Source organism: Rana temporaria, chromosome 11 (assembly GCF_905171775.1).
Source record: "Rana temporaria chromosome 11, aRanTem1.1, whole genome shotgun sequence".
Classification (NCBI taxonomy): domain Eukaryota; kingdom Metazoa; phylum Chordata; class Amphibia; order Anura; family Ranidae; genus Rana; species Rana temporaria.
In genome coordinates this window covers 149,286,422-149,310,744 of record NC_053499.1, presented here as the reverse complement: position 1 = coordinate 149,310,744, position 24,323 = coordinate 149,286,422, and the positions used below count along the sequence as shown (strand labels likewise).

Below are 24,323 nucleotides of genomic sequence, written 5' to 3'. Positions count from 1 at the left end.
AAAGAGATTTTTAATACAGCTTACCTGTAAAATCTTTTTCTTGGAGTACATCACGGGACACAGAGCGGCATTCATTACTATATGGGTTATATGGAGTACCTTCAGGTGTAGACACTGGCAATCTCAAACAGGAAATGCCCCTCCCTATATAACCCCCTCCCATAGGAGGAGTACCTCAGTTTTGTAGCAAGCAGTATGCCTCCCAAAATGGTCCTCAAAAAAAGAGGGGTGGGAGCTCTGTGTCCCGTGATGTACTCCAAGAAAAAGATTTTACAGGTAAGCTGTATTAAAAATCTCTTTTTCTTTATCGTACATCACGGGACACAGAGCGGCATTCATTACTATATGGGATGTCCCAAAGCAATGCTTACAATGAGGGGAGGGAGAACATCTCCAAGACAAAAGGATTTAATTTAGAGATATACTCAAATCATAATAAATCCAACTTAGTTGAGAAAAATAAAATTTTTAAATTTAACTCGAACAAGAGGAGCCCCCGGAATCCGAGGGTCTCAAACTGCAGCCTGCAGCACTGCCTGCCCGAAGGCAGTATCAGTATTCCTTCTTACGTCCAACTTGTAGAATTTTGTAAACGTGTGGACAGAAGACCAGGTTGCCGCCTTGCAAACTTGAGCCATAGAGATCTGGTGGTGTGCTGCCCAGGAGGCGCCCATGGCTCTAGTAGAATGAGCCTTTAATGATACTGGAGGAGGCAACCCTTTCAAGCCGTAGGCCTGAGTGATTAATTGCTTAATCCACCTAGAAATGGTGGACTTTGCAGCTGCCTGCCCCTTCTTGGGCCCATCCGGTAGAATGAACAGCACATCTGTCTTCCGGATCTTCTTTGTAGCTTTAAGATAGGCCTTCATGGCCCTGACAATATCCAAGGTATGCAGCAACCCTTCCTTTCTGGAAGTAGGTTTAGGGAAGAAGGATGGTAATACCAAATCCTGGTTCAAATGAAAACTGGATATGACCTTCGGAAGGAAGGAAGGATGAGGGCGGAGAACGACCCTGTCCTTATGAAAAACAAGATATGGTTCCTTACAGGATAAGGCTGCCAGCTCCGAAACTCTTCTTGCGGAAACTATGGCAACCAAAAATACTAACTTCCTTGTCAGTAGAACCAAAGGAATATCAGCCAACGGCTCAAACGGTTGTTTCTGTAAACTTGACAGAACAAGATTTAAATCCCACGGACAAAGCGGGGATTTAACTGGAGGTCTAATACGCAAGACCCCTTGAAGGAAGGTCTTAACCAGCGAGTGGGTGGCCAGCGGCCGCTGAAACCACACTGACAGAGCAGAAATCTGTCCTTTGATTGTGCTTAATGCCAATCCTTTATCCACTCCTAGCTGGAGAAAACTTAATACTCTATCGATGGAAATTTGAGAGAAAGCCAGAAAGTAGAGATTACTTTCTGAGACAGACCTCTACCCCTGAGAATCAGGGATTCAGCTTCCAGGCCGTCAAATTTAGATGCCGTAAGGCAGGGTGGAGGATCGGACCTTGCGATAGCAGGTCTGGCCGTAGAGGAAGAGTCCAAGGGTCTCCCACTACCATCCTTAAGATTAGTGAGTACCATGCCCTTCTGGGCCATGCTGGAGCTACCAGGATGACTGGTATGTGCTCCACCCGGATCCTGCGCAGCAGGCGGGGTAGTAACTGGAGCGGGGGAAACGCATAAAGAAGTTTGAACTGATGCCAAGGGCAAACCAACGCATCGGTTCCGCAGGCCATCGGATCCCTTGAGCGGGACATGAACCTGTCTAGTTTCTTGTTGAGTCTCGATGCCATGATATCCACGTCCGGCACTCCCCATCTTTGGCAGAGTGCTTGAAAGACTAGTGGATGCAGAGACCATTCCCCCGGCCATAGAGTCTGGCGGCTTAAGAAGTCCGCCTGAAAGTTGTCCACTCCTGGAATGAATATTGCCGATATGCAGGGCACATGAGCCTCTGCCCATAGAAGAATCAAGCTCACCTCTCTCTGAGCGGCTTGACTCCTGGTTCCCCCTTGGTGATTTATGTGTGCCACGGCCGTGGCATTGTCTGATTGAATTCTCACCGGGAACCCCTGCAATTTTGACGTCCAAGCCCTGAGGGCTAGTCGAGCAGCTCTGAGCTCCAAGATGTTGATGGGCAACTGCTTCTCTGGCTTTGCCCAAGTACCTTGGCGAGTGCAACCATCCAAAATTGCTCCCCAGCCCGTCAGGCTGGCGTCTGTGGTCACTATCTTCCAAGCCACTGGGCTGAAAGACCTCCCCTTCAGTAGATTCTGAGGGTCTAACCACCAACACAGACTTTGTCGGACTCTTGATGAGAGCGGCAACGGGATATCCAAGGCCTGTGGCCTTCTGCTCCATGCTGACAGGATGGCTGCCTGTAGGATGCGAGTGTGGCTCTGGGCGTATGGTACCGCCTCGAATGTGGCCACCATCTTGCCTAGTAACCTCATACATAGGCGAATAGTCGGTTCTTTCTTGCTTAGAACCAGTAGGATTAATTCCTTGATGGCTTTTACCTTCCTCAGAGGTAGGAACACTCCTTGTTGTTCTGTGTCTAATCTCATGCCGAGATATTCCAACTGCTTTGTGGGCTGGAAAGCTGACTTTTCTCGATTTAGGACCCAGCCGAACCTCTCGAGGTATTGGACCGTGAGGGCCACTGCTCGCTCCAAGCCGGGAGACGAGTGATCTATGACTAGGAGGTCGTCCAGGTATGCTAGGATCGTGACCCCTTGGATCCTTAGTTTGGCTAGGATTGGAGCTAGGACCTTCGTGAACACCCGGGGGGCCGTAGCCAACCCGAAGGGAAGCGCCACGAATTGGAAGTGACGCGAAGCCACCATGAAGCGTAGATATCTTTGATGTGGCTGATAAATTGGAACATGAAGGTAGGCATCCTTTATGTCTATGGACGCCATGAAGTCGTCCTTCTGGAGTGTGGCAGCTGCTGACCGCACGGATTCCATCCGAAATGAGCGGATCTTTAGATATGCATTTACTATCTTTAGGTCCAAAATTGGCCTGACATCTCCATTGGATTTTGGGATGATGAATAGGTTGGAGTAGAAACCCAGCCCCTGTTCCAGGACTGGTACCTCTACTATTACTTCCTGGGAAAGTAGATGATCTAATGCCGATCTTAATGCGGCTCCCTTTTCCGGATCGTTTGGAATCCTCGACTTCTGGAAATGAGGAGGAGGAAACCTTAGGAAATCTAATTTGTAGCCTGTGGCCACGGAAGACCGTACCCACTCGTCGGGAATGCTGGCTTCCCAAATCTCTGAAAAGAGTCGCAGCCTTCCCCCCCACCTTCGTGGGTGGGGGCGCCCCTTCATAAGGTTGGCTTGGGGGCTGGTTTTGCTGGTTTGCGAAACCACTGCCTTTTGCCTCTAACAGCCTGTCCTTGTGATCTGCTGTTGAAGCCGAAGTTTGCTTTTGCAGGAGGCCGTCGATACTGCTTGGCATTAGAGGGCCCCTGCCCAGGGGAATACTGTCGTTTAAACGCAGGTCCCTGAACCTTCTTCTTAGTTGGCAAGAGAGTACTCTTGCCGTTTGAAATGGTCTGAATGTATTTATCTAGGTCTTCTCCGAAGAGTCGTCCTCCATGGAAGGGGAACCCTACCAGGAGCTTCTTGCATGGGGGCTCAGCCTCCCAGCTTTTTAACCATAAGAGTCTTCTCATATGGATAAGGGATAACGATAAACGTGACGCTTGCTGGATAGAATCCTTGATTGCGTCTACCGTAAAACATATGGCCTTAGGGACATCCGAAAATTTTTCTGCCTGCTGGGCCGGAATAAGTTTAAGCATCTGCTTAAATTGATCCGATAATGCTTGAGCGACCCCAATCGCAGCCACAGCTGGCTGTACTACTGCCCCTGCAGTAGTGAAGGAGTTCTTAAGTAGTGCTTCCAAGCGCTTATCAACTGGATCCTTGAACACCTGTATGTTTTCTACAGGGCATGTTAACGATCTGTTAACACATGAGATGGCTGCGTCCACTGCAGGAGTAGCCCATCTTTTGGAAAAATTTTCTTCCATAGGATATAGGACAGAGAACCTTTTAGGTGGTAAGAAGATCTTATCTGGCTTGTTCCAATCTTGGAACAAAATTCCCTCTAATAGAGGATGGATCGGAAACACAGCATTGCTTTGAGGCGCCCTCAGTGAGCCCAAAGCTGAAACCGTCGATACCTGGAGATCTGGTACTGGCAAGTTGAATGTCCTATGGACCAAGTCCGACAATCCTTGAATCCACCAGCTCTCCCTCAGGGAGACTGCCCCAGACTCCTCTGTATCCGGGTCTTCGATCCCTGAACCTACTTGGTCCGTGTCCAAGAGGTCGTCCAATTCCCCTGAGGAAAGGACCTCCTCTTCTGAGGGTCCGCGCTCGGGCGACGGAGATCTATTCCGCTTACTGCCCCGCATAGCTGCGGATATCATTTTTCCCATGCTTTTCTGCATCTCTTTTAAAGAGGTGAGTAATACCTCCTCCGTGACCATCTTAGGGTTGGACTGACCCGCGTCAGCTCCAGCCCCAGATCCCGATGGCCCCAAGGCTCCCTGTAGGGAAAACAGCGGCATACCATGGTACAATACCGAGGTACACCTGCTACCTATTGGTATTTGGAACTATAAAAGTTAATTGTCCAAACACCTGTTTGGGGGATAAAAAAATGCTTCCTCTCCCCTAGATGACTTTTTTTTTTTTTTTTCGTTTTTGTTTCAAATCCAGGAAAGAAAAAACATTCTGTCCCCCTGAGTAGTATTGCAAAGAAAAACTATGAGATGGAAAAGAAACAGCCTATTTCTAGGCTTGACAAAACAGTCCTCTGAAGACTGCAATATCCTTTCTGGCCACTGTGTGTCCTCGGCGCCCCGTGCTGCCGCTCTGGTCTTTCTCCTCAGTTCCAAAGTATTGATGGAACAAACAAGGAAGGGCCGCCCCTTCCTTTAAGCCACTGACCCGCCCTTCCCCCCCAGCAACCTCAAACAGGAAATGCCCCTCCCGACAGGGGGGGGGGGGGGGGGGGGGGTTTGGGGGGGGGGATTTTGGGAGGAAGGGACCTCTCTGTTCCAGCAAACTGCAACCTGCAGCCTGGAACCATGAGGAGGTCAGCGTTTTGCCTGCTTGCAGGCTCTGAGGAGGAAGACTGAATGGAGCATGGCCTGGAGGCCTGCAGGTAAGCAAAGCTCTCTGACACACACATATATTTTTATATAACACAGGCCCCACTCAATGCTTTTCCAACACTACAAGGGAGGTCACATCTTATGGGGAATAATACATAGAGAGCCATCCTATCTTTATGATATGTGACTAGTTTGCCAGATGCAGTGCATAACTTTAGGCATGTCCCCTGTGACCCCCCAGAAAAAAACCTGCTAAGAACCAAGTTCCGCAAGTTTTCCCCTCACTTACCTGCTCCATGCCGCAGGACTTTGCCAAGCAAGAGGCCCAATCTTCCCCCATCTCCGTGGGGATGTCTAGACCTTCAGGCCCTGGGTTCCTATGAAGGATCCACTGTCCTGGGCCCATATAGCACCCTGGCAACAGAAAACTTTAGGTACCCAAAGGTTTCTAAGTTCTGGGCCCAGGGTCCAGCTCTCTAAAAAGAAAAGCATTATGGGCTATACCCCAAGGGTTTGGGGTCCGGTTACTGACCACTTTAGCGCTGAGGCTTTTTTGGACAGAACCGGTAGCTCACCTAATCCCAAGGATGCGGAGGCAAGCTAAACCATGACTAACACCTAAGACACTGGCGTAAAAACTGAGGTACTCCTCCTATGGGAGGGGGTTATATAGGGAGGGGCATTTCCTGTTTGAGATTGCCAGTGTCTACACCTGAAGGTACTCCATATAACCCATATAGTAATGAATGCCGCTCTGTGTCCCGTGATGTACGATAAAGAAACCATTACATAGAGCAGGTAAGTATAACATTGCCCCCCCCCCCCCCTTTTACAATCACTTTAACTCTTGCTGCCTGAGCCATTTTTGCACAGAGGTTTTAACAATATTGGCCTGAATATTAGCAAAAACCCCCAATTATATATTTTCTGAAAGCAGACACTCTAGAGAATAAAATCATAGTAGTTTCAAAATGTTTTTTTATGTCACTCAGCATTAGCACAACAGTTTATGAAAAGCAAAATTTCAATAATAAAAAAAAAAAAAAATACAGAAAAGTTAATTTTATCACAGCATATGTAATACTGTACTTAACTATAAAAAAAAAAAGAAGGAGGAGCTTGCGCCGAGTAAAAGGACACCCAACATGTCAAGGCTTAAAACTGCACGTGGCCATGAAACAACAAAAAAAATTGGTACCCTATATTTTCCATAGGCGACCTTACAGGTCATCAGTTTAGAATCAATGGTCAATAATGGGCCTAGAACTATTGATCTCACTCTGAGTAAATACAATGTACTGTTACATTGTACTGCTTTCATATGAAGAATAAAAGTGTGACCGTTAAACAGGACATTGCATCTGTTAAAATAAACCTTACCTATATAAAATTATTAAACTGTTACAATGCAGGGCACGGTTTGAATTTTTATTTATTTTTTGCTGTTAAAGGAAAAAAAAAAAAAAGAGACTCATTACCTGCTGGATCAAAAGGCAGCACATCTCCCAATATCCCGAACACCCCTTCGCTCTGGTCACGGTTTGGCCAGGTGTTATTTCGAGGTCCTTGCGATTTCTGGCCCAGCATCTCAGACATCATGTTGTCCATGAAACTGCTGACCAGCCCCATGCTGTACAAGTCAGAACTGAGATCGGAGACTCCCTGGCTGCTCCATTGGTTCATTTGACCAATAGGAGACAGGCCACTCCCCACCGCTTGTGAGGATGGTTGGCTGGAGCTGTTCAGCCATTTTCCTGGCGGGTGCTGTGACTGTTGCTGCTGCTGCTGCTGTTGCGGCCCGATTGATTGGAACAAGTGCGGATAATACTGCAATTGTTGCTTCTGCGACAGCTGCGGCGGTGGCTGTTGTAGCAGTCCCTGCTGCTGCTGAGGTTGGGCTTGCTGCTGATGCTGCTGAGGAGGAGGGTGAACAGGAGGGTGGATAGCTGGTTGTGCTGGCGGTTTTACAGTTCCTTGTTTTTGCTCAGGCACAACAGATGCAGTGGTGGAGTTTCTCCTCTTGACCACAGGAGAAGTCTGCTGTGATTTGCCCATGTTAAAACCAGAGAGGAAATCGATGACATCCTGCATTTCCTGGTCAGAGGGCAAGTTCATTCCTTTCTCGTCCTTTTGCTCTTCTCCTTTGAACAAGTCCTCTCTACGCTCCACAAGGAATCCGTTGACCAGCTGGCTTTTTGTGTTCTGGGTGGACTGGGGAGTGTCCATGGACCTGGAGAAGCTGCCGATGGTCAGCATGCTCTGTAACTTGGAATCCGTGTGATTGGGGAACTTCATCTTCTCTTCAGAGTTGCTAGTGGTTAAGACGTGTTTGGAAGGGGTCTGAGGGACAGAGTAGCTCCCGCTGTGGCCAGAACCACTGCAGGAGACTTTCTTGGTGAACCTTGAAGTCAGTTTAGAAAAAGTCTTTTGCAGGCCCCCAGACGACTTGCTGCCGTTCCCGTGTGGGAGGTCGATCTGGTTTCCAAAGTCGGAGGTGTCCCGCTGTAACTGAATCTGGATGATGGGCAAAGCTTGCTCTCTGCAACCAACACAAAAACATCATTAGTATCGCTGGACTTGAAGAAAGCAAAGCCTTGAAAGACAACTAAGGCATAACTCATTGTGTGCATGATTATTAAAGAGTGGAGCATTTGGACGTTCCCGATTCCGATGGAACACCCCCCTCCCCATTAGTACTGCCCCAGCCTATTCTGCTGCAGCTGTCATAAAGGAATGTTAAAGCAGACATTTACTTGCTTCAATGCCTTGCCATCATTTTGCATCTAGAGAAAAGCAGTGTTGTCAAATAGAAGCATGTGGACTATAAGGCCATGGTCATCCCTAGGCCTTGTGTCAGTAAGGATACACAGCATCTGTCCCATACAGGAATACGTACCGTCCTGTCTTCCAGCGAGTGATATCGAAGACTGCAGTGTACAGGACATCCACCAGTCCCAAGGTCTTCTCTGGGTCCAGGCTTCTCTGTAAGAGAGACATGGTCGCTGGGTCCTCCTTCAGACACCTGCATATGCAAAAGAAAGCACATCATATTTAGCATACAGCGTGTGGATCATACATCAAACCATATATATTAGCTCTGCCAGGGTGCAATCTGCGCTGTGGGTAGTTCCATTCAAGGAGAGCTCTGAACAGGCTTTCACAAAAATGCTGACTAGCAGCCTATAGGCACTCTTTCAGTAAAAAGAACAGAGGGACATGTATACAGCACAAAGACTGCTGTACTCCATGAATGGTCTCAGCCTCCATTACAGGCTTTGCAACAGCCAGGGATTGGTCCAAAACCCAACCGAACCTTTAAAAAAATAATATAGCAGGGACTCCCTCTTCTGGGTTACTGCGAAAGACCTTCCCGGAAGGAATAGCCATACCGATAGCTAAACTAATGCAGAAGCCACAAAGAGCAACAGATTTATGATCGAACTTCGAAGTGAAAAATGACTTACCAGGTAGATGGAACTTGCACAATAAGCCTTGACCCTTCCAGACTGATCTGTGGTGCATATATTTCCTTATTCTCAATCTGTGCTGTGTCAACGACCACCTGTGTTATAAATAAAAATACAAATGATCATAAACAGTCTGTTAATCAATACGTCTGACAAAGTTAAAGCAACATTGCTGCTGCCCAGAAATATTTTAACAGCAGGTCCCTGAAATACCTCTCAAGCAGTCCAGGTCTCCTTCCTTACCTTTGCTCAAGCACTGCAGTCTCCATCAGACTCCTCAGCGCACAATGGGGGACACAAGCATCTGACACTTCTGTCCAAGGGAGGCTGCGGTACTTGAATAGAGCGGAAACAGGAGACATGGACTTCTGGAGAGGAGAACACTTGCAGGAAAGTGCCATTAAGATTTTTCCAGATGATGGTGGAGTTGCTTAAAGGTTAATTTTTAACTGCACCTTTTTTTTTCCAAAAGGAGCCTGTAATCAGCAGATAGAGGGTGCAATCTCAGGCAGAATCTAAGGGTATCTGCCTGCACGTACCTCATACAGGCAAGCAGTTACCCGAGAGCTGGAAAATCAAACTACCAGAATGCTCACCAGTACTCTCATAGTTCATTGAAAACTACGAGGCATTAGCCAGAATGGCCGACGATACTTGTAAATCTATCCATTCACAGGAAAAGGTGAATGAATTATGTGGCTGTGTGGGCGGAGCCCCGCTGTTTTTCAATAGTGACAATAGTTATGGGCTGTGCAAAAAGTGAAATTATTCTGCAAAATCAGGACAATATCTCAAGGTTGGTGGAAGTTAACCACTTAAATTGATAAGCATTCATAAAGACTGCAATTTTGTACAGAACATACAACATTGCTCCATCATATTTACATATATTGTATAGTACCAACCAAAATGGGACTGCTTGTTGTGGTGCACATTCAGGACATTTTGACCAAATTTTGGAGGTTGTATAAACCTATATAGCAAGTGGCTTTACACTAGAATGAATCAAGATAAAAAAAAAAACTGACTTTATAACTCCTTTAAATACAAAACAAGACGTTAATATTGCTTTAAAGAGCACCAGCACTTTATCACTTGGGATGATCAATGTGGGACTTTGCATCTGGTACTTTATTTAAATGAATTGATATAATTGTTATTTATTTTTTTAATCACTTGTTAAACCGGAATTCAACCCAAAGGTGCAACTTCCGCTTTAAGGCGCCTTTCCTGACTCCTTTCTGTAAAATATGGGGGGGGGGGGAGAGGGAGGAAAGAAGGAAAGAAGGAAAGAAAGAAAGAAAGAAAGAAAGAAAGGGAGGAGGGAATGAAGGAGGGAAGGGAGGGAGGGAGGAGGGAAGGAAAGAAGGAAGGAAGGAAGGAAGGAAGGAAGGAAGGAAGGGAGGAAGGAAGGAAGGGAGGAAGGAAGGGAGGAAGGAAGGGAGGGAGGAAGGAAGGGAGGAAGGAAGGGAGGAAGGAAGGAAGGGAGGAAGGAAGGAAGGAAGGAAGGAAGTAGAGGGAAGGAAGGAAGGAAGGAAGGAAGGAAGGAAGGGAGGAAGGAAGGGAGGAAGGAAGGGAGGAAGGAAGGGAGGAAGGAAGGGAGGAAGGAAGGAAGTAGAGGGAGGGAGGGAGGGAGGGAAGGAAGGAAGGAAGGAAGGAAGGAAGGAACGAACGAACGAACAGGTACCCAATGTTGACAGATATCTGCTCCCACTTCTGTTTCGGTCACCTTAGGTGATCGGGAGCAGAAGTTCTCCCTCCAAAAGTCTTCTGGGACACATGACAGGTCCTACAAGACTTCGGGAGCTGTCACAGAGAGCAGCACCACTCACGCATGTGCAGTGGGCACCCAGCTGTGAAGCTGCAAGCTGTCACAGCCGGATGCCTATAGTAGAGATGTTGGCGCTGCCGCGGGAGGACAGAGGGAGAACACATCGCTGGTGGGGCAGGTGAGTGACTGTTTATTAAAAGTCAACAGGTACAGTAATTGTTAACAAAAATATGATTGGAACTCCGCTTTAAGCACATTACTTGTATAAGATCTAAATTAACATAATGGATAGTTAATGTGGCATGCAAGTGTGTTTTGTTTACTTTTGTTTTTTAATCAACTGTGTTATAACAGTGCACATGGTAACTCTGCAGCAGTCACAATAAGTTTGATTTAAGGAATTCACAAGTTTATTAAACTTTTTATGTGACATGGCACACATCGAAGGTACAGAACAATTTTGTCATTTTTGAGAGTTTGGGATAGAGCAGGAGTGCTATAAAAAAAATAAAAATAAAAGGATAGATTATATATAAAAAAATTTTTTTATGTCGTAGCACTCCTGAGAATAATATATATATATTCTAAGCAGAACTATACAAATAATTACCCAATTATGCTTCCTTACTGCCTAACCCAATAAAAGCCTACAGAAGACAAATTGGCTATAAAAGCCATTCAAACCTCTGAACTCAGACAACTGCATAGCCTGTTGCAAAAACATTTTTCTTTCTCACAGACGCCCTGCCAGGAGATGAGGGAAAAGCTTCCGTCCTTGGTGTGACAGGTGTTTCCTTTCATCTTATCACACGAGAATGCCTTCTCTATCGCCAGTACACAAAGTCCTATGAGATCATAACCCTACACTGCCAGCATGCCCCCGCTTTATACCTTGATAACAAGGCAAGCCAACAAGAGAGACTGCAGTCTCATCCTTCCACCAGAAGAAAACAAGGTCCTGACTCAATAGGGATGTGTGGGATGAAGCGAGCAAGTGACAACTCGCTGCTCCGGGTGTGACAAACATTATGGGCTGTGACAGACAGGGATTGTGTCACCTAGCACTGATGGAGCGAAACCATTGAACGAGGCTGGTTCTCACAGATGTGATGATAAACATCCCACTTCCAATATCATAACATGTTAGAACGGGGTCTACATTATATCTTAAGAGAACTAGTCACCCATGGATATATGCAATTGGTGCGTTCTACAGAGCATTTTGCACAAACAATTTTACCGTAATTTGCGTTTATGGTTATTTTTGCCTATTTGTTGCTGGACAGATACAATTTTTGTTAAAAAATTAAAATAAAATAAATCATAGTTGAGAACATGTCCCATGTTAAATGGACTGCAAAAAGCACCAAAAACCCAGGTGTGAACCAGCCCTCATACACTTTTTTGTATATTACATTCCCTCCCTGTTAGAACAGAAGCATCAGCGTTCTCTTCTGCCTGGACTCTGATGAAAACAGAAGATATAAGCCCTGAACAGACAACTTTTTGCTGCTTGCCGACTTACCAGACCAGCCTGGCCGAACAGCAACTGCACTGCAGTTTTACACGCCCCCCGCCATGTGGAAGGACACACTTGATTGAGAATTTCTGTCACCGCTGTTTCATCTCTGTCAGTCATCCCATTATGTCCATCGGCTTCCTTTATCAGCTGCAGCATTGCATGCTGAAATTAAAGCAGGGTATTGGAGAAGTATTAGATCTAAAATCAGCCTTAAACACTACTAGATAGACCTAAAGGCATACTGAGAACACAGTTCCCTCCTATTGCACCTTTTCACCTGAAAAGAAAACTCCAAGTCATACCTGACCGCTCCCACCCAACATCTGGCAGGTAATTGCTAGTGTTAGCTCCTCCCCCTCCAATGTTCCTACCATCCCTGGTATTATCCCCCACAACCTTTTCATCTTCAAGAGAGGGGGGGGGGGAGAGGCACAGAGAGGGGGGGGGGGGGGGAGAGGCACAGAGAGGGGAGGGGGGGGAGAGGCAGAGAGGGGAGGGGGGGGGGAGAGGCAGAGAGGGGAGGGGGGGGGGAGAGGCAGAGAGGGGAGGGGGGGGGAGAGGCAGAGAGGGGAGGGGGGAGAGGCACAGAGAGGGGAGGGGGGAGAGGCACAGAGAGGGGAGGGGGGAGAGGCACAGAGAGGGGAGGGGGGGGGGGGGAGAGGCACAGAGAGGGGAGGGGGGGGGGGAGAGGCACAGAGAGGGGAGGGGGGGGGAGAGGCACAGAGAGGGGAGGGGGGGGGGGGAGAGGCACAGAGAGGGGAGGGGGGGGGGAGAGGCACAGAGAGGGGAGGAGAGGCACAGAGAGGGGAGGGGGGGGAGAGGCACAGAGAGGGGAGGGGGGGGGGAGAGAGGCACAGAGAGGGGAGGGGGGGGGGAGAGAGGCACAGAGAGGGGAGGGGGGGGGGAGAGGCACAGAGAGGGGAGGGGGGGGGGGGAACAGAGAGGGGAGGGGGGGGGGGGAACAGAGAGGGGAGGGGGGGGGGAGAGGCACAGAGAGGGGAGGGGGGTGGGAGAGGCACAGAGAGGGGAGGGGGGTGGGAGAGGCACAGAGAGGGGAGGGGGGTGGGAGAGGCACAGAGAGGGGAGGGGGGTGGGAGAGGCACAGAGAGGGGAGGGGGGGGGGAGAGGCACAGAGAGGGGAGGGGGGTGGGAGAGGCACAGAGAGGGGAGGGGGGTGGGAGAGGCACAGAGAGGGGAGGGGGGTGGGAGAGGCACAGAGAGGGGAGGGGGGTGGGAGAGGCACAGAGAGGGGAGGGGGTGGGAGAAGCACAGAGAGGGGAGGGGGGTGGGAGAGGCACAGAGAGGGGAGGGGGTGGGAGAGGCACAGAGAGGGGAGGGGGGGGAGAGGCACAGAGAGGGGAGGGGGGGGAGAGGCACAGAGAGGGGAGGGGGGGGAGAGGCACAGAGAGGGGAGGGGGGGGGGGAGAGGCACAGAGAGGGGAGGGGGGGGAGAGGCACAGAGAGGGGAGGGGGGGGAGAGGCACAGAGAGGGGAGGGGGGGGGAGAGGCACAGAGAGGGGAGGGGGGGGGGGGAGAGGCACAGAGAGGGGAGGGGGGGGGAGAGGCACAGAGAGGGGAGGGGGGGGGAGAGGCACAGAGAGGGGAGGGGGGGGGAGAGAGGGGAGGGAGGGAGCGAGGCAGGGAGGGGAGAGTCTAGAGAAGCCCAGTATTTTGTTTTGCATAAATGATTCCTATACCACCCTTAACAAAAAGGTACTCCTAGACTAAAATATTACCAAATACTATACTTGCTTTCAAAGTAACTCAAGCTGTATTGCCCAGACTATGTATGTTTTTCATGGTACTAGTGATCGTTGGTACTGTATGATATAGGTCTTCATGAACCCCTTATTAGAAAAATAAGATAAAGTGGGGAAAATACCGTTTTCAGCTTCAGGTTATCAGCAGCGGACTCATTGAATGAGGTTCCCTTCAGGAAGTGGGAGCCAATCTGAACTGGCACAGTCGGGAGCTCGCACTGGATTGGCTGTGGTGGAGTCTGCCTCCTTCCTGCTTGTTGTGCCTCTGCATCGCTACAGCAGCCCTGATGAGGGGGGGAATAAAAGCCAATTAAACATTCTATAGGGACATTATCATCGCCTTGAGGTCATAGCCTTAAAGCCTGTAGCCATGAGCGGATTATGAAGATCCCCGACTCTGACTGTACCATACATTGACCTTGTTTTCACCTCCAGCATCTGACAGAGATTAGTGCTGTGGGGAGGGGATTCTATAGGACCAGTGAAATAAAAATTGACATGGCTCCTCTAAGTAGGTTCACTGGGAAGGAATTAAAGACTTCTGGCACTGCTGCACCGAGCTGAAAGCCAGCCAAGCAGTAAAGTTTTTACTCTGACCAATTAAAAATGACTCTAGACTGTGACTGGACAGTGAAAGAAGAAGCAGCACAGTGATGAGCTCATTCCCCTGTCACTCTAGTCTCTCCTCCTATCAGCATATTTCTTGTCAGTACATGAACCAACAGCCTCTCCGTGCTGCTTCTTCCTTTCACACTCCAGCCCTGCTGTACAAGGACTGCAGAGAGTCGGTAAAAAATAAAAATAAAATTAGCAATAAGCGTTTATTGATTGGTTTGCACAAAATTTATAGCGTCTAGCAAATAGGGGATAGTTTTATTGCATTTTTATTAATAATTTTTTCTAGTATTGGCGGCGATCAGCGATTATCGTGATTGCGACATTATGGCGACACATGGGACACTATTTTTACAGCGAACAGTGCTATAAAAATGCACTGTTTACTGTAAAAATGACACTGGCAGTGAAGGGGTTGACCAGGAGGGGACGCTGTAGGGGTTGTGTGCCCTAGTGTGTGATTCTTACTGTGGGGGGGGGGGGGGCGTGGCTGGGTGTGTGACATCACTGATAACAGACAATCAGTGACAGGCTCACTAGGAAGCACAGGGAAAGGTTTGTTTACACTTACCTCTTCCCCGTTCTTCCTCTCTGTGACCCGATCGCGGGACACCGGCGGAGATCGGGTCCGCTGTTTCCGCGGGGACGGTCACGGAGAAGAGGACCAGGTCACGAGCGCGCCGCCGGCAGCGCACACGCGACCCACGGCTGGGATCTTAAAGGGGACGTACATGTATGCCCTTGTGCCCAGCCATGCCATTTTGTCGACGTATATCGTCGTGCGGCAGTCCTCAAGCGGTTAAAGATTACAGCTGCATTAACTGGTGATTTTTACATCTGCCTGAAGTTCAGCTTAAAACATAAATTTGATTAAAAAAAAAATGCAGTGTTACCTTCAGACAGTCCTCAATAGCCTTGGGACTGAGGTGGAACCCGGCCTTCATTGCATATTCACAGTGACCCAAACTGTCCAGCGCTATTTTGTATGCCTAGAACAGAAGAATTGAGAATTTAAATAAAAATATGCTGAACTTGTTAAATAAGGTTTGCTGGTTAAAAGCAAAGTACAAAAAAATAATATTGCAGCTTACCAGTTTTTTCAGGCCAAGTACATTTTTAGCAATTACAAAAAACACCCACTGATCACTGGCACCCATTCAGCCACCAGGTATGCAACAGTATTTTTCGCCAAGTCGTTTTCCAATCCTAGCACCTGGTGATTTAACACTCCCAAGTAGTTCCGAGGACATCAGTGATTTATTTACGTTACCCATGCAAGTAGAGGGTAGAGCAACTAGCAGAGTTACCACCCTTGTTTCCTGATCAGCAATACCCCCATCTTCGTACAGTGCCAACTGCCCAGTGATTCCATAGAGTCTGGACAATAAATCTGGGTAATAAATCTGGGTTTGGTAAAAGGTACCTTGACATGCGGTGTCCCAGACAGGACTGACCGAACCCCAAAAATACATAAAGGGTGTGCCCAAAGCCCACCCACCAATCCTAGAAGTTAGAGCGCGGGTACCTTTACCAAGACAGTCTGCCTCCCACTCAAGTAGGGGGTTGTTAGCCAGTGAGGAACAGTGACAAAAAAAGTTTGATCATAGGTGTCCCCTATGGGACAGCTCATTGGCTGGCCCACTTCCAGACAGGGCTATCGCAGCCTACCCTGCATGTAACTAGGGGTCTGCATGTACCCGCTTGCTGCCCCACTTTAACACTAGGCAATAAACGGAGCTTCCTATAGCACAGGGATCTTCATAACTACGGCCCTCCAGCTGTTGCGGAACTACACCACCCATGAGGCATTGCGAAACTCTGACATTCACAGACATGACTAGGCATGATGGGAATTGTAGTTTCTGAACAACTGGATGGCCATAGTTTGAGGACCCCCGCTATAGCAGATGGAGGGGGGGGGGGGGGGGGGTTTGGCAAATAGTAGGCATCCCATATTCCCATGGCACACGCTCCTGGAATGAGCCATTTAAACGGGTGCTGTAGTGACCGCCAGCTGGATACCTGTGCAACAAGTAGAAATTCGCCAGCACACAAGGGATCATTAATTTCGGCCAAACGTTTTTTATTCAAGAGAGATCACATCAGAAACTGGTACTTTGCAACGTTTCAGAGCCACGCAGGACCTCTTCAGAGGTCCTGCATGGCTCCGAAACGTTGCACTATACCATCTTGTGATGGGAACTCTTGTATTAAAACCGTTTGGATGAAATGGATGATCCTTGGTTTGCTGGCGAATATCTACTTATGGCAAATAGTAGGGACTGTCCCTAGGCAGTGCTTTGTTTGTTTTTTCCTGCTTTGCATCCTACTCCTGGATGTGGCGCTATAACCCTGCGGGGTCAGGATTCTTTGCCGGACAGTGTCCAATAAACAAAACAAAAAAAAAACATGGTCTGTACACACCCATCACTGCCAAGGATGCAATGCTTTATGGGACACGTTACCCCTTGTAACGTGCACCAATCATGGCCGTTGTTTCCCCTGTCCATTATCAACCAGGAAAATGGGAGGAGGTTTTTTTCATATCAGATAACTTCAGATAATAGTTTTTAATAGTATTGCAAGCTTTAAACATATATCTCCCTTTTGGCACATGTAACAGTCATTCCAGTCTTCACACACCATGTTCGTACTCATGAGGTCTGACCTGTAAGGTACTGTCAATCTTCATGTTCAGCTCCTTGAGGTGATGCTCTGGAATGGCCAGGCTCTGAGAACAGAAGAGCTGCTGGACTTCTAATCCGGCCAGGCAGCCATCGCATCCTCTCTCCCGCAGGCGGCTTGTGGCCTATAAAGGAAATGGCAAAAAGCGGTTACTTTATGGCAAAGTGTACATTTAGATGTGGTTCAGTGACCCAGGTATTTATATCTTCACAGTACATACAAGTCAGCAATCAAAACTCAAAAAATTCAACTCCAGCTCCTATGGACAGAGTACAAAATGTTTAGCACCTACGATCTAGCATTCACTAAAGTGTCTTTATTGGAAAGATTTCCCCTTGTTTCTGGTTTTATGGATACGGTTGTGATAAAATTCACCCGGGATAGTCAACATCTTCCTAAATGCTTGTAGCTCCCTCAAATGCCAGGGCCCATAGTCCGTAAGCAAGAGGCTAGCATTCAGTTCCCTGCAAAAGCCTCTGTCCCGGGTGAGTCTATCACAACGGTCACTGGCACCGGACGTTAGACGAAATCCTCACCAAGCCCTGGTCCTCATTTCTTCTGAGAAATCCTCACTTCCTGTTCTTCTGTCTAACTCCACACAGTAATGCGAGGCTTTCTCCCTGGTGTGGAGTGTCGTGCTCGCCCCCTCCCTTGGACTACAGGAGAGTCAGCACACCCACTAACACAGCTCCTTTCTCCATCTGCAATGTAGAGAGCGTCCTGACTCTCCTGTAGTCCAAGGGAGGGGGCGAGCACGACACTCCACCCCAGGCAGAAAGCCTTGAATTACTGTGTGGAGTTACAGACAGAAGAACAGGAAGTGAGGATTTCTCAGAAGAAAGAAGGACATTTAAAAGCAAAATGGAAGGATGAGGTAAGTGAAGGAGGACTGCACTAAGGCAAAGAATGGCATTTAGAAAAAAAAAAAAAAAAAAAAAAAAAAATTGTACCTTTACAACCCCTTTAATAAATGTGCACTTTACCACCTGGTATTACACACACAACTACCAGCTCATTCTGTCTGACTCAGGTTCTGCTGATTGGCTGTTTTAAAGCGGTCACCATACTTGCGGCTTCCTGCCTAGCTCCTATACGCTCTTACCAGCTACATCCGTCGGATTTAAAAACGCTCCACCTTTCCACCATACTTTATAAAAAAAAAAAAAAAAAAAAAAAGAAGGAGGTGGAGCCTCTGAAACGCGTTGCACATGCCCCTTTCCGCATTCCTGTGCTTGTCTTGCTTGTTGAGGACAGCCATAGACACCGCCTTGTTCCGGCTCTATAGGTGTGTGCGACAACTGCTCCCCGCTCTGCAGACACTGGATTCCAACCACAACACACATTGCTTCCCCTCCATGTTCAAGCAGCATTTCTATTTACCCAATCTAAGTGTAGATTAGTGTTTTTTATTTTTTTTAAATGTTACTACAGTTATCAATTCATGCACTTTGGCCACCTTGTTTTTTTTTTTTACATGTTGCCGAGGATCCTTCCCTGATCTGATATGTCTTAGCTGCAGAACTCTCCGATCCATCCATCCATTCCTCACCCTGTTCTGGTTGTCACCACAGGCTGCTGACTCCTTGTATTCATTGCCCTTTGCAATCATTACGCCATATCACCCACTCCTTGGATAAAGTACTTTCCATATCGGTTTCATTTTCATGCGATTTGCTGTTCCATCTCCAATCAATACTGCAGTTTTATTACATTATTTGGGACTCATAACTCGCATGACTCACAGTACTGACCATCATGAGTCATATTCACCAGCTCACCCATCATCGTCATATTTATGAAATCAATACTTTGTGACAACTTCTATCCCGGCACATGCTCCATGGATGGAAAATCTTTGGTATGTCTTGGCCCCGTGTTAGCAAACATACCCTTACTCCCAACATCCTAATGTAACTTCTTGAAAGGGTTTATAACCCATACTGTTACTCCCAATATAACTTTTGTAAAATAAAGAAAAAATAAAGAGAAAGAAGAAAGAGGAAACTAGTAAAACAGCCAACACGTTTCAGGTTTTAAAGCCCCTCTTCAGGGCTCCTTTCATTTTGGACCAGCATCTAATGTTGTCTGGCTTGACAAGAGTTCCTCCTGCGTACCCTGGCTTTGGCCAGCTTCCTCCCCTCCTTAAAGTGGATGTAAACCCGAGTCGTGACATTTGACCTAGGTACATACTGCATCCGTAGCGTTTACTTATCTCTCTCCAAAGCCCCAAGTCCTCTGACTCTCCTGTAGTCCAAAGGAGGGGGCGAGCACGACACTCCACACCAGGGAGAAATCCTTGCATTACTGTGTGGAGTTACAGACAGAAGAACAGGAAGTGAGGATTTCTCAGAAGAAATAAGGACATTTAAAAGCAAAATGGAAGGATGAGGTAAGTGAAGGAGGACTGCACTAAGGTAATGGAAGTTATTTAGGGGAAAAAAAAAAAACTTTAAAGTGGGAGTTCACCCGAATTTTTTTTTTTTAAGATTAGATTGAGGCTCATTTTGTGAAGGGGAATCGGGTCGTTTTTTTTAAATCGAAGCTGTACTTACCGTTTTAGAGAGCAATCTTCTCCGCCGCTTCCGGGTATGGTCTTCGGGACTGGGCGTTCCTATTTGATTGACAGGCTTCCGACGGTCGCATCCATCGCGTCACGAGTAGCGGAAAGAAGCCGAACGTCGTGCGGCTCTATACTGCGCACCGACGTTCGGCTACTTTCGGAAAATCGTGACGCGATAGATGCGACCGTCGGAAGACTGTCAATCAAATAGGAACGCCCAGTCCCGCAGCCCATACCCGGAAGTGGCGGAGAAGATCGCTCTCTAAAACGGTAAGTACTGCTTCGATTAAAAAAAAAACAAAAAAACTACCCTTGACAAAATGAGCATTAATCTTAAAAATTAACTTTTCGGGTGAACCTCCACTTTAAGAACTTCTCACTTACAATTTTTTTTTTATGTTTTCGGTTCCTTAGGACAACAAAGTACATGTAGAACTTTGATCCCAACCTTCTATAGTTGTCGGAGGCTAGCTGTGAGGCTGGACAAGGTGCCCCTGCTCCCTCGAATGGCCACCACCCAGCAACAACGCAGCTAACAAGGAGACAGCTGCTTTGACATGGAGCGCTTTTCTTCATCCCCCCAAGATCCTTGTGACCAACTTGTCTTGGGCAAATGTTTGGAGATGGAGAAAAGTGCTGTATGTCCATGCCATCATCTCTTTGCTAGCTGCGTTGGTCAGATGGCCATGGAGTGAGGAGAAGTACCTGTTTGACCTTACAGCTAACCTTAGACAGGACTAAGGAAGATGGGACAAAAGTACAACATGTGCTTGGTCCTCTTGAGCAGGGGTCTCCAAACTGCGGCCCGAGGGCCAGATGTGGCCCTTCGCTAGCCTTAATCCGGCCCTTGAGACACAATTCCTTCCACTGATATGAGGCACTATTCCTCCCACTGACACCAACGATGGGACACTATATCTTCCACGGATACCAATGATGGGATACTATTCCTCCTACTAATAGGGGGAATACTCCTCCTATTGACCACCAACCCTGAGGCCATATTTATTCTCACTGATGCCGGGCCCGTGACATTTTCTGCCCCTGCAGGCCACAATCCGGCCCTCCTAAAGTCTGAAGAACAATAAACTAGCCCTTAGTTTGAAAAGTTTGAAGACCCCTGCTCTTGAGGAACAGAACCCGTTTATAAGAACTGAAGAGAGACTTCTTTAAATCTGCTATAAATGATGAATAAAGCAGAATAAAGCCTATAAAAAAACTCAGCTTAACACTCAATAAGAACATTTTCAGCTTGGGTCCATTTAAAAAGATCTGAAAAAAAAACCCCCAAAAAACCCCTATGAAATAAGAATAAGAATGGCGTACATCTAGAAATGTCAATCATCTTATTATGGCAACTTTGCATCCCTATTTGCCATTCATTACGAGGAAGGTCATGTGATGAGTGAATAAGCTGTACTACAAAGACATGCTTTGTCCAAGGCATGCGAGTGCAAGTCCCATCGAAGAATGCCAGACTGACAGATTGGACGCCCATACCAGCACGATCCTTGCGCTTAACCTGCACACAGCCGGCTACAGCAGACTCCACAAGCTTGTTTGGGCTGTTGAGGCAGATCACATTTCACCTCGCTGCAGACAAGTCAGCATTCGTGTTTTTTTTTTTCACTCTCCCGAGTGTAAAGCTTTTCCAAAATTTGACAGGAACGCAGTACGGCTGGAACGGGACTTCTAAGATTGCAGATGCAGTTTTCAGAATACTTGTTTCAGAGTCATGATGCGTATTCTAGTTCGCATCACTGGAGAAGCAATGTCTTGGCCCAGGTCCAGGCGGAGGCCTAAGAGGGTTGCAGCTTTAAAATGTAACTCCACTTTTGTTGAAAGAAAAAAAAAACACATTCCCCTCTGGGTGATCTATGTACATTACAAGGATTTTAATGAACTTTGTTGTTTCCTGTGTGTCTCTGTGCTATTGTGGGAAAGTGATAATTATGAAACCACTCCCATTAGACTCAATCAGCTGTGCACCTGCAGGGCACTAATGAGGAAAGCGGCTGGGCCTGCATCCCTTTAGATGTGTTCCTATTGGGAGTATCCCAGCAAAAATGAGATTTTTGTTGCAGCGAATGCAGCGATTTCTGAGCAAATCAGTGAGCCAATCACATAATCAAGAAATAATGTTTCTGTGGGGCATTCTGTGTACAGAACACCTCCAGGTAGCCATATTGCATTTTCAGAAAATTACAGCGGCTGCAGATTGCAAAGGAAAGGCAATTTTTGACACCATTCAATTACAATACGACTTGTGTTGCAAGTGTATACGCCACAGGTGTCAAACGCAAGGCCCGCGGGCCGAATCTGGCCCTCCAGGCCATGTCATGTGGCCCGTAAAAATAAGCTCCGGCGTGTTCGCATAGAACACGTGCGGAGCTCGCCAGGAAGTCGGCACCCGCGCTGCGCTAATAACAGCCAGGGAGACATTTCCCGATGCTCGGCTGCAGAGATCGGGAAATGTCTGCTTGGCTGTGATTAGAGCAGCGCCGGGCTCACTTCCTGGCGGGCGAACACACCGGAGCTCATCCTTAGTGGCCCTGCGCACCTCTGCCCTCCTCTGGTCCTCCTCCAGACCCCTACTTTCTGCTTTCAAGCAATGCATCCAGCTTCTTCCCTGCAGCAGCATAAGGAAGGGGGGTGCACTGTGACGTAAGGGAGAGTGGGGGACTCAAATTCTGATGGTGGGTGGCTCCTGACATCTAATATATGGGGAGGGGAGACTCTGGACATCTAATCTTACAGATACAACAGGCCTTTTTGACAACAATCAAAGTTGATGCGGCTTCATAATGGGCACATCAGGTGTACAGACTCGGGATAAATGTATAAAATAAAAAAACAGTGGCTTGTGTTTTTTTACCTTAATGCATCCTATACATTAAGGTGAAAAAACACCTGGCAATCATGGGCCCCCCAGCCCCACGTTTTACTTACCTGAGCCCGTTCACCTGCTCAGTGCGGCCACATCGTCGTCTTCGCCACGGAGTCTTGGCATTGATTTGATAGATTGACAGCAGCGGGAACCAATGGCTGCGCTGCTATCAATCAAACCCAGTGACGTGGGTGTCGGGGCCGAGTCATACACTCGGCGTCTATGGATGTCATGTGTATGACACAGGAGCACGCCCGCAAGGAAACCCCCTGGGGAGAGAGCTTCCCAGAGGGGGGTCATCTAATGCAGGGAGGACCCGCGAGAGCCGCAGTGGGACCCCAGAACCAGTGGCTCAGGGCCAATCTGTGCAAAGCGAACTGCACAGAGGAGGCAAGTTTGACATGTTTGTTATTTAAAAAATACCTGAACCTTTACAATCACTTTAAAGTGGAGTTTCCATCCCAATTTTTTTTTTTTTCATTATTGTGCTCATTCGACCTAAAAAAGAAAAAAAAAAAACGTTTTTTTACTCATCTGGAAATGCCTGTTGCTATGCAGTCCCACGAAATCTGCCTTTGGAATCACCTAGGATCCTGACATCATCTCCCTCTAATGCTACTGTGAAATGTGTGTCATTTCCCAGGATGCAGTGTGCTACCCAATTATCACTCCCCATCCAAGACTTCCAGGAAGTAAGTGCTTGTGGGCTTCACAATGCCCACAAGCAAAATGACAACGGTGTGGACATAGTTTTATAAACGATCTTTTTTGAATAACTATGCGGAGCGTTGTAAAATAGTAAGTGACCGGATTTAGATTATAAAATCGCATGATGAAAGGACATACATTTAAAAAATGCTAATTGTGGTTGGAACCCCGCTTTAATTAATTAGTCTAATTAGCGGTTTGTATGGAGCATTAAATCTAATACATATCCCGTCGTAGAGTATCATGTGTAACCCTTCAATGATGCCTCCAATGACAGCAGCCACTGACGGTCCACTTTAAGGCATGCGAGATCTCTGCAATAGACAAGCTGTACAAATTGCCCCAATCACAGCCTGTGCACCGCGTCACGACATCAACAAGCATCTTCAGCACGGCTCCCAACAGGAGGGTTCAAAGCGCAGAAGCAGGGTATGCAGACACATCTGCTTTCTGGCGGCCTGAAATGTGCATAGAAGTCGCACACGTTCTCAAGCTGACCTAGATTTGAGGATTAACCTGATGAAAGCTGTATCGGAGACACTTCCACAGATCTGCGTAACCTCAGTTCACAGCTATGACAGGCTGCAGCCAGAAGTGTTACTGCAGGTTAATTGTTGCGGAGGTGGGAGAAAGTATCACACGGATCAGGTGCGGTTCTGAAGCTGGAGGGGGAGGATCGGCCCTGGGCATGAGAACCGTGTCTGTCAGCCAACTCTGGAAACTTGCAGGATCACAAGCCATTCAAGCTATGTAGAAGTAAACAAATGACGTAGATGTTAATGGGGTTTTGCGGAGTAGGGGGGCCCTCCTCTTCTGAACCGAGGCCAGAAAGACTTCAATCTGTTGCGGCCACCCTGATCGGCGGTGTGCAAAAGTCAGAAGCATTCCCTGGTCCTGTTTAGAAATCTGAGCAAACACTCCATTGATTACACTGCTCCCTGCTTATAAGTGCTGAGAATACACCAGAAAAAGGGGACGCTATTGCTTTGAGTAGACTGTTGGTATTCGCACATCAGGTGTACAGACTCAGGAAAACAGCACAGGGATGGTGGGAACCCCTCATAATAAGCACATCAGGTGTACAGACCCAGACACAGCACAGAGATGTGGGAACCCCACATAATAGACCCAGCAGGTGTGCAGACCTGGGAACTCCACACAGGGATGTGGAATCCTCTCATAATGGGCACAACAGGTTTACACAGAC

General features: G+C 47.6%; 1 protein-coding gene across 2 annotated transcripts in view; it reads right to left on the bottom strand.

The window, feature by feature from the left end:
• Positions 1–24,323, bottom strand: part of GARRE1 (granule associated Rac and RHOG effector 1) — a 96,701-nt gene that overhangs the window by 7,946 nt on the left and 64,432 nt on the right. For both annotated transcript variants that reach the window (XM_040329431.1, XM_040329432.1), the window contains exons 4-10: positions 16,945–17,085; positions 15,170–15,265; positions 13,784–13,945; positions 11,905–12,063; positions 8,606–8,703; positions 8,038–8,163; positions 6,620–7,680 (exon numbers count right to left, since the gene is read on the bottom strand). In XM_040329431.1, coding sequence (XP_040185365.1) covers positions 6,620–7,680; positions 8,038–8,163; positions 8,606–8,703; positions 11,905–12,063; positions 13,784–13,945; positions 15,170–15,265; positions 16,945–17,085 — 1,843 coding nt within the window. The remainder of the gene's footprint in view (positions 1–6,619; positions 7,681–8,037; positions 8,164–8,605; positions 8,704–11,904; positions 12,064–13,783; positions 13,946–15,169; positions 15,266–16,944; positions 17,086–24,323) is intronic.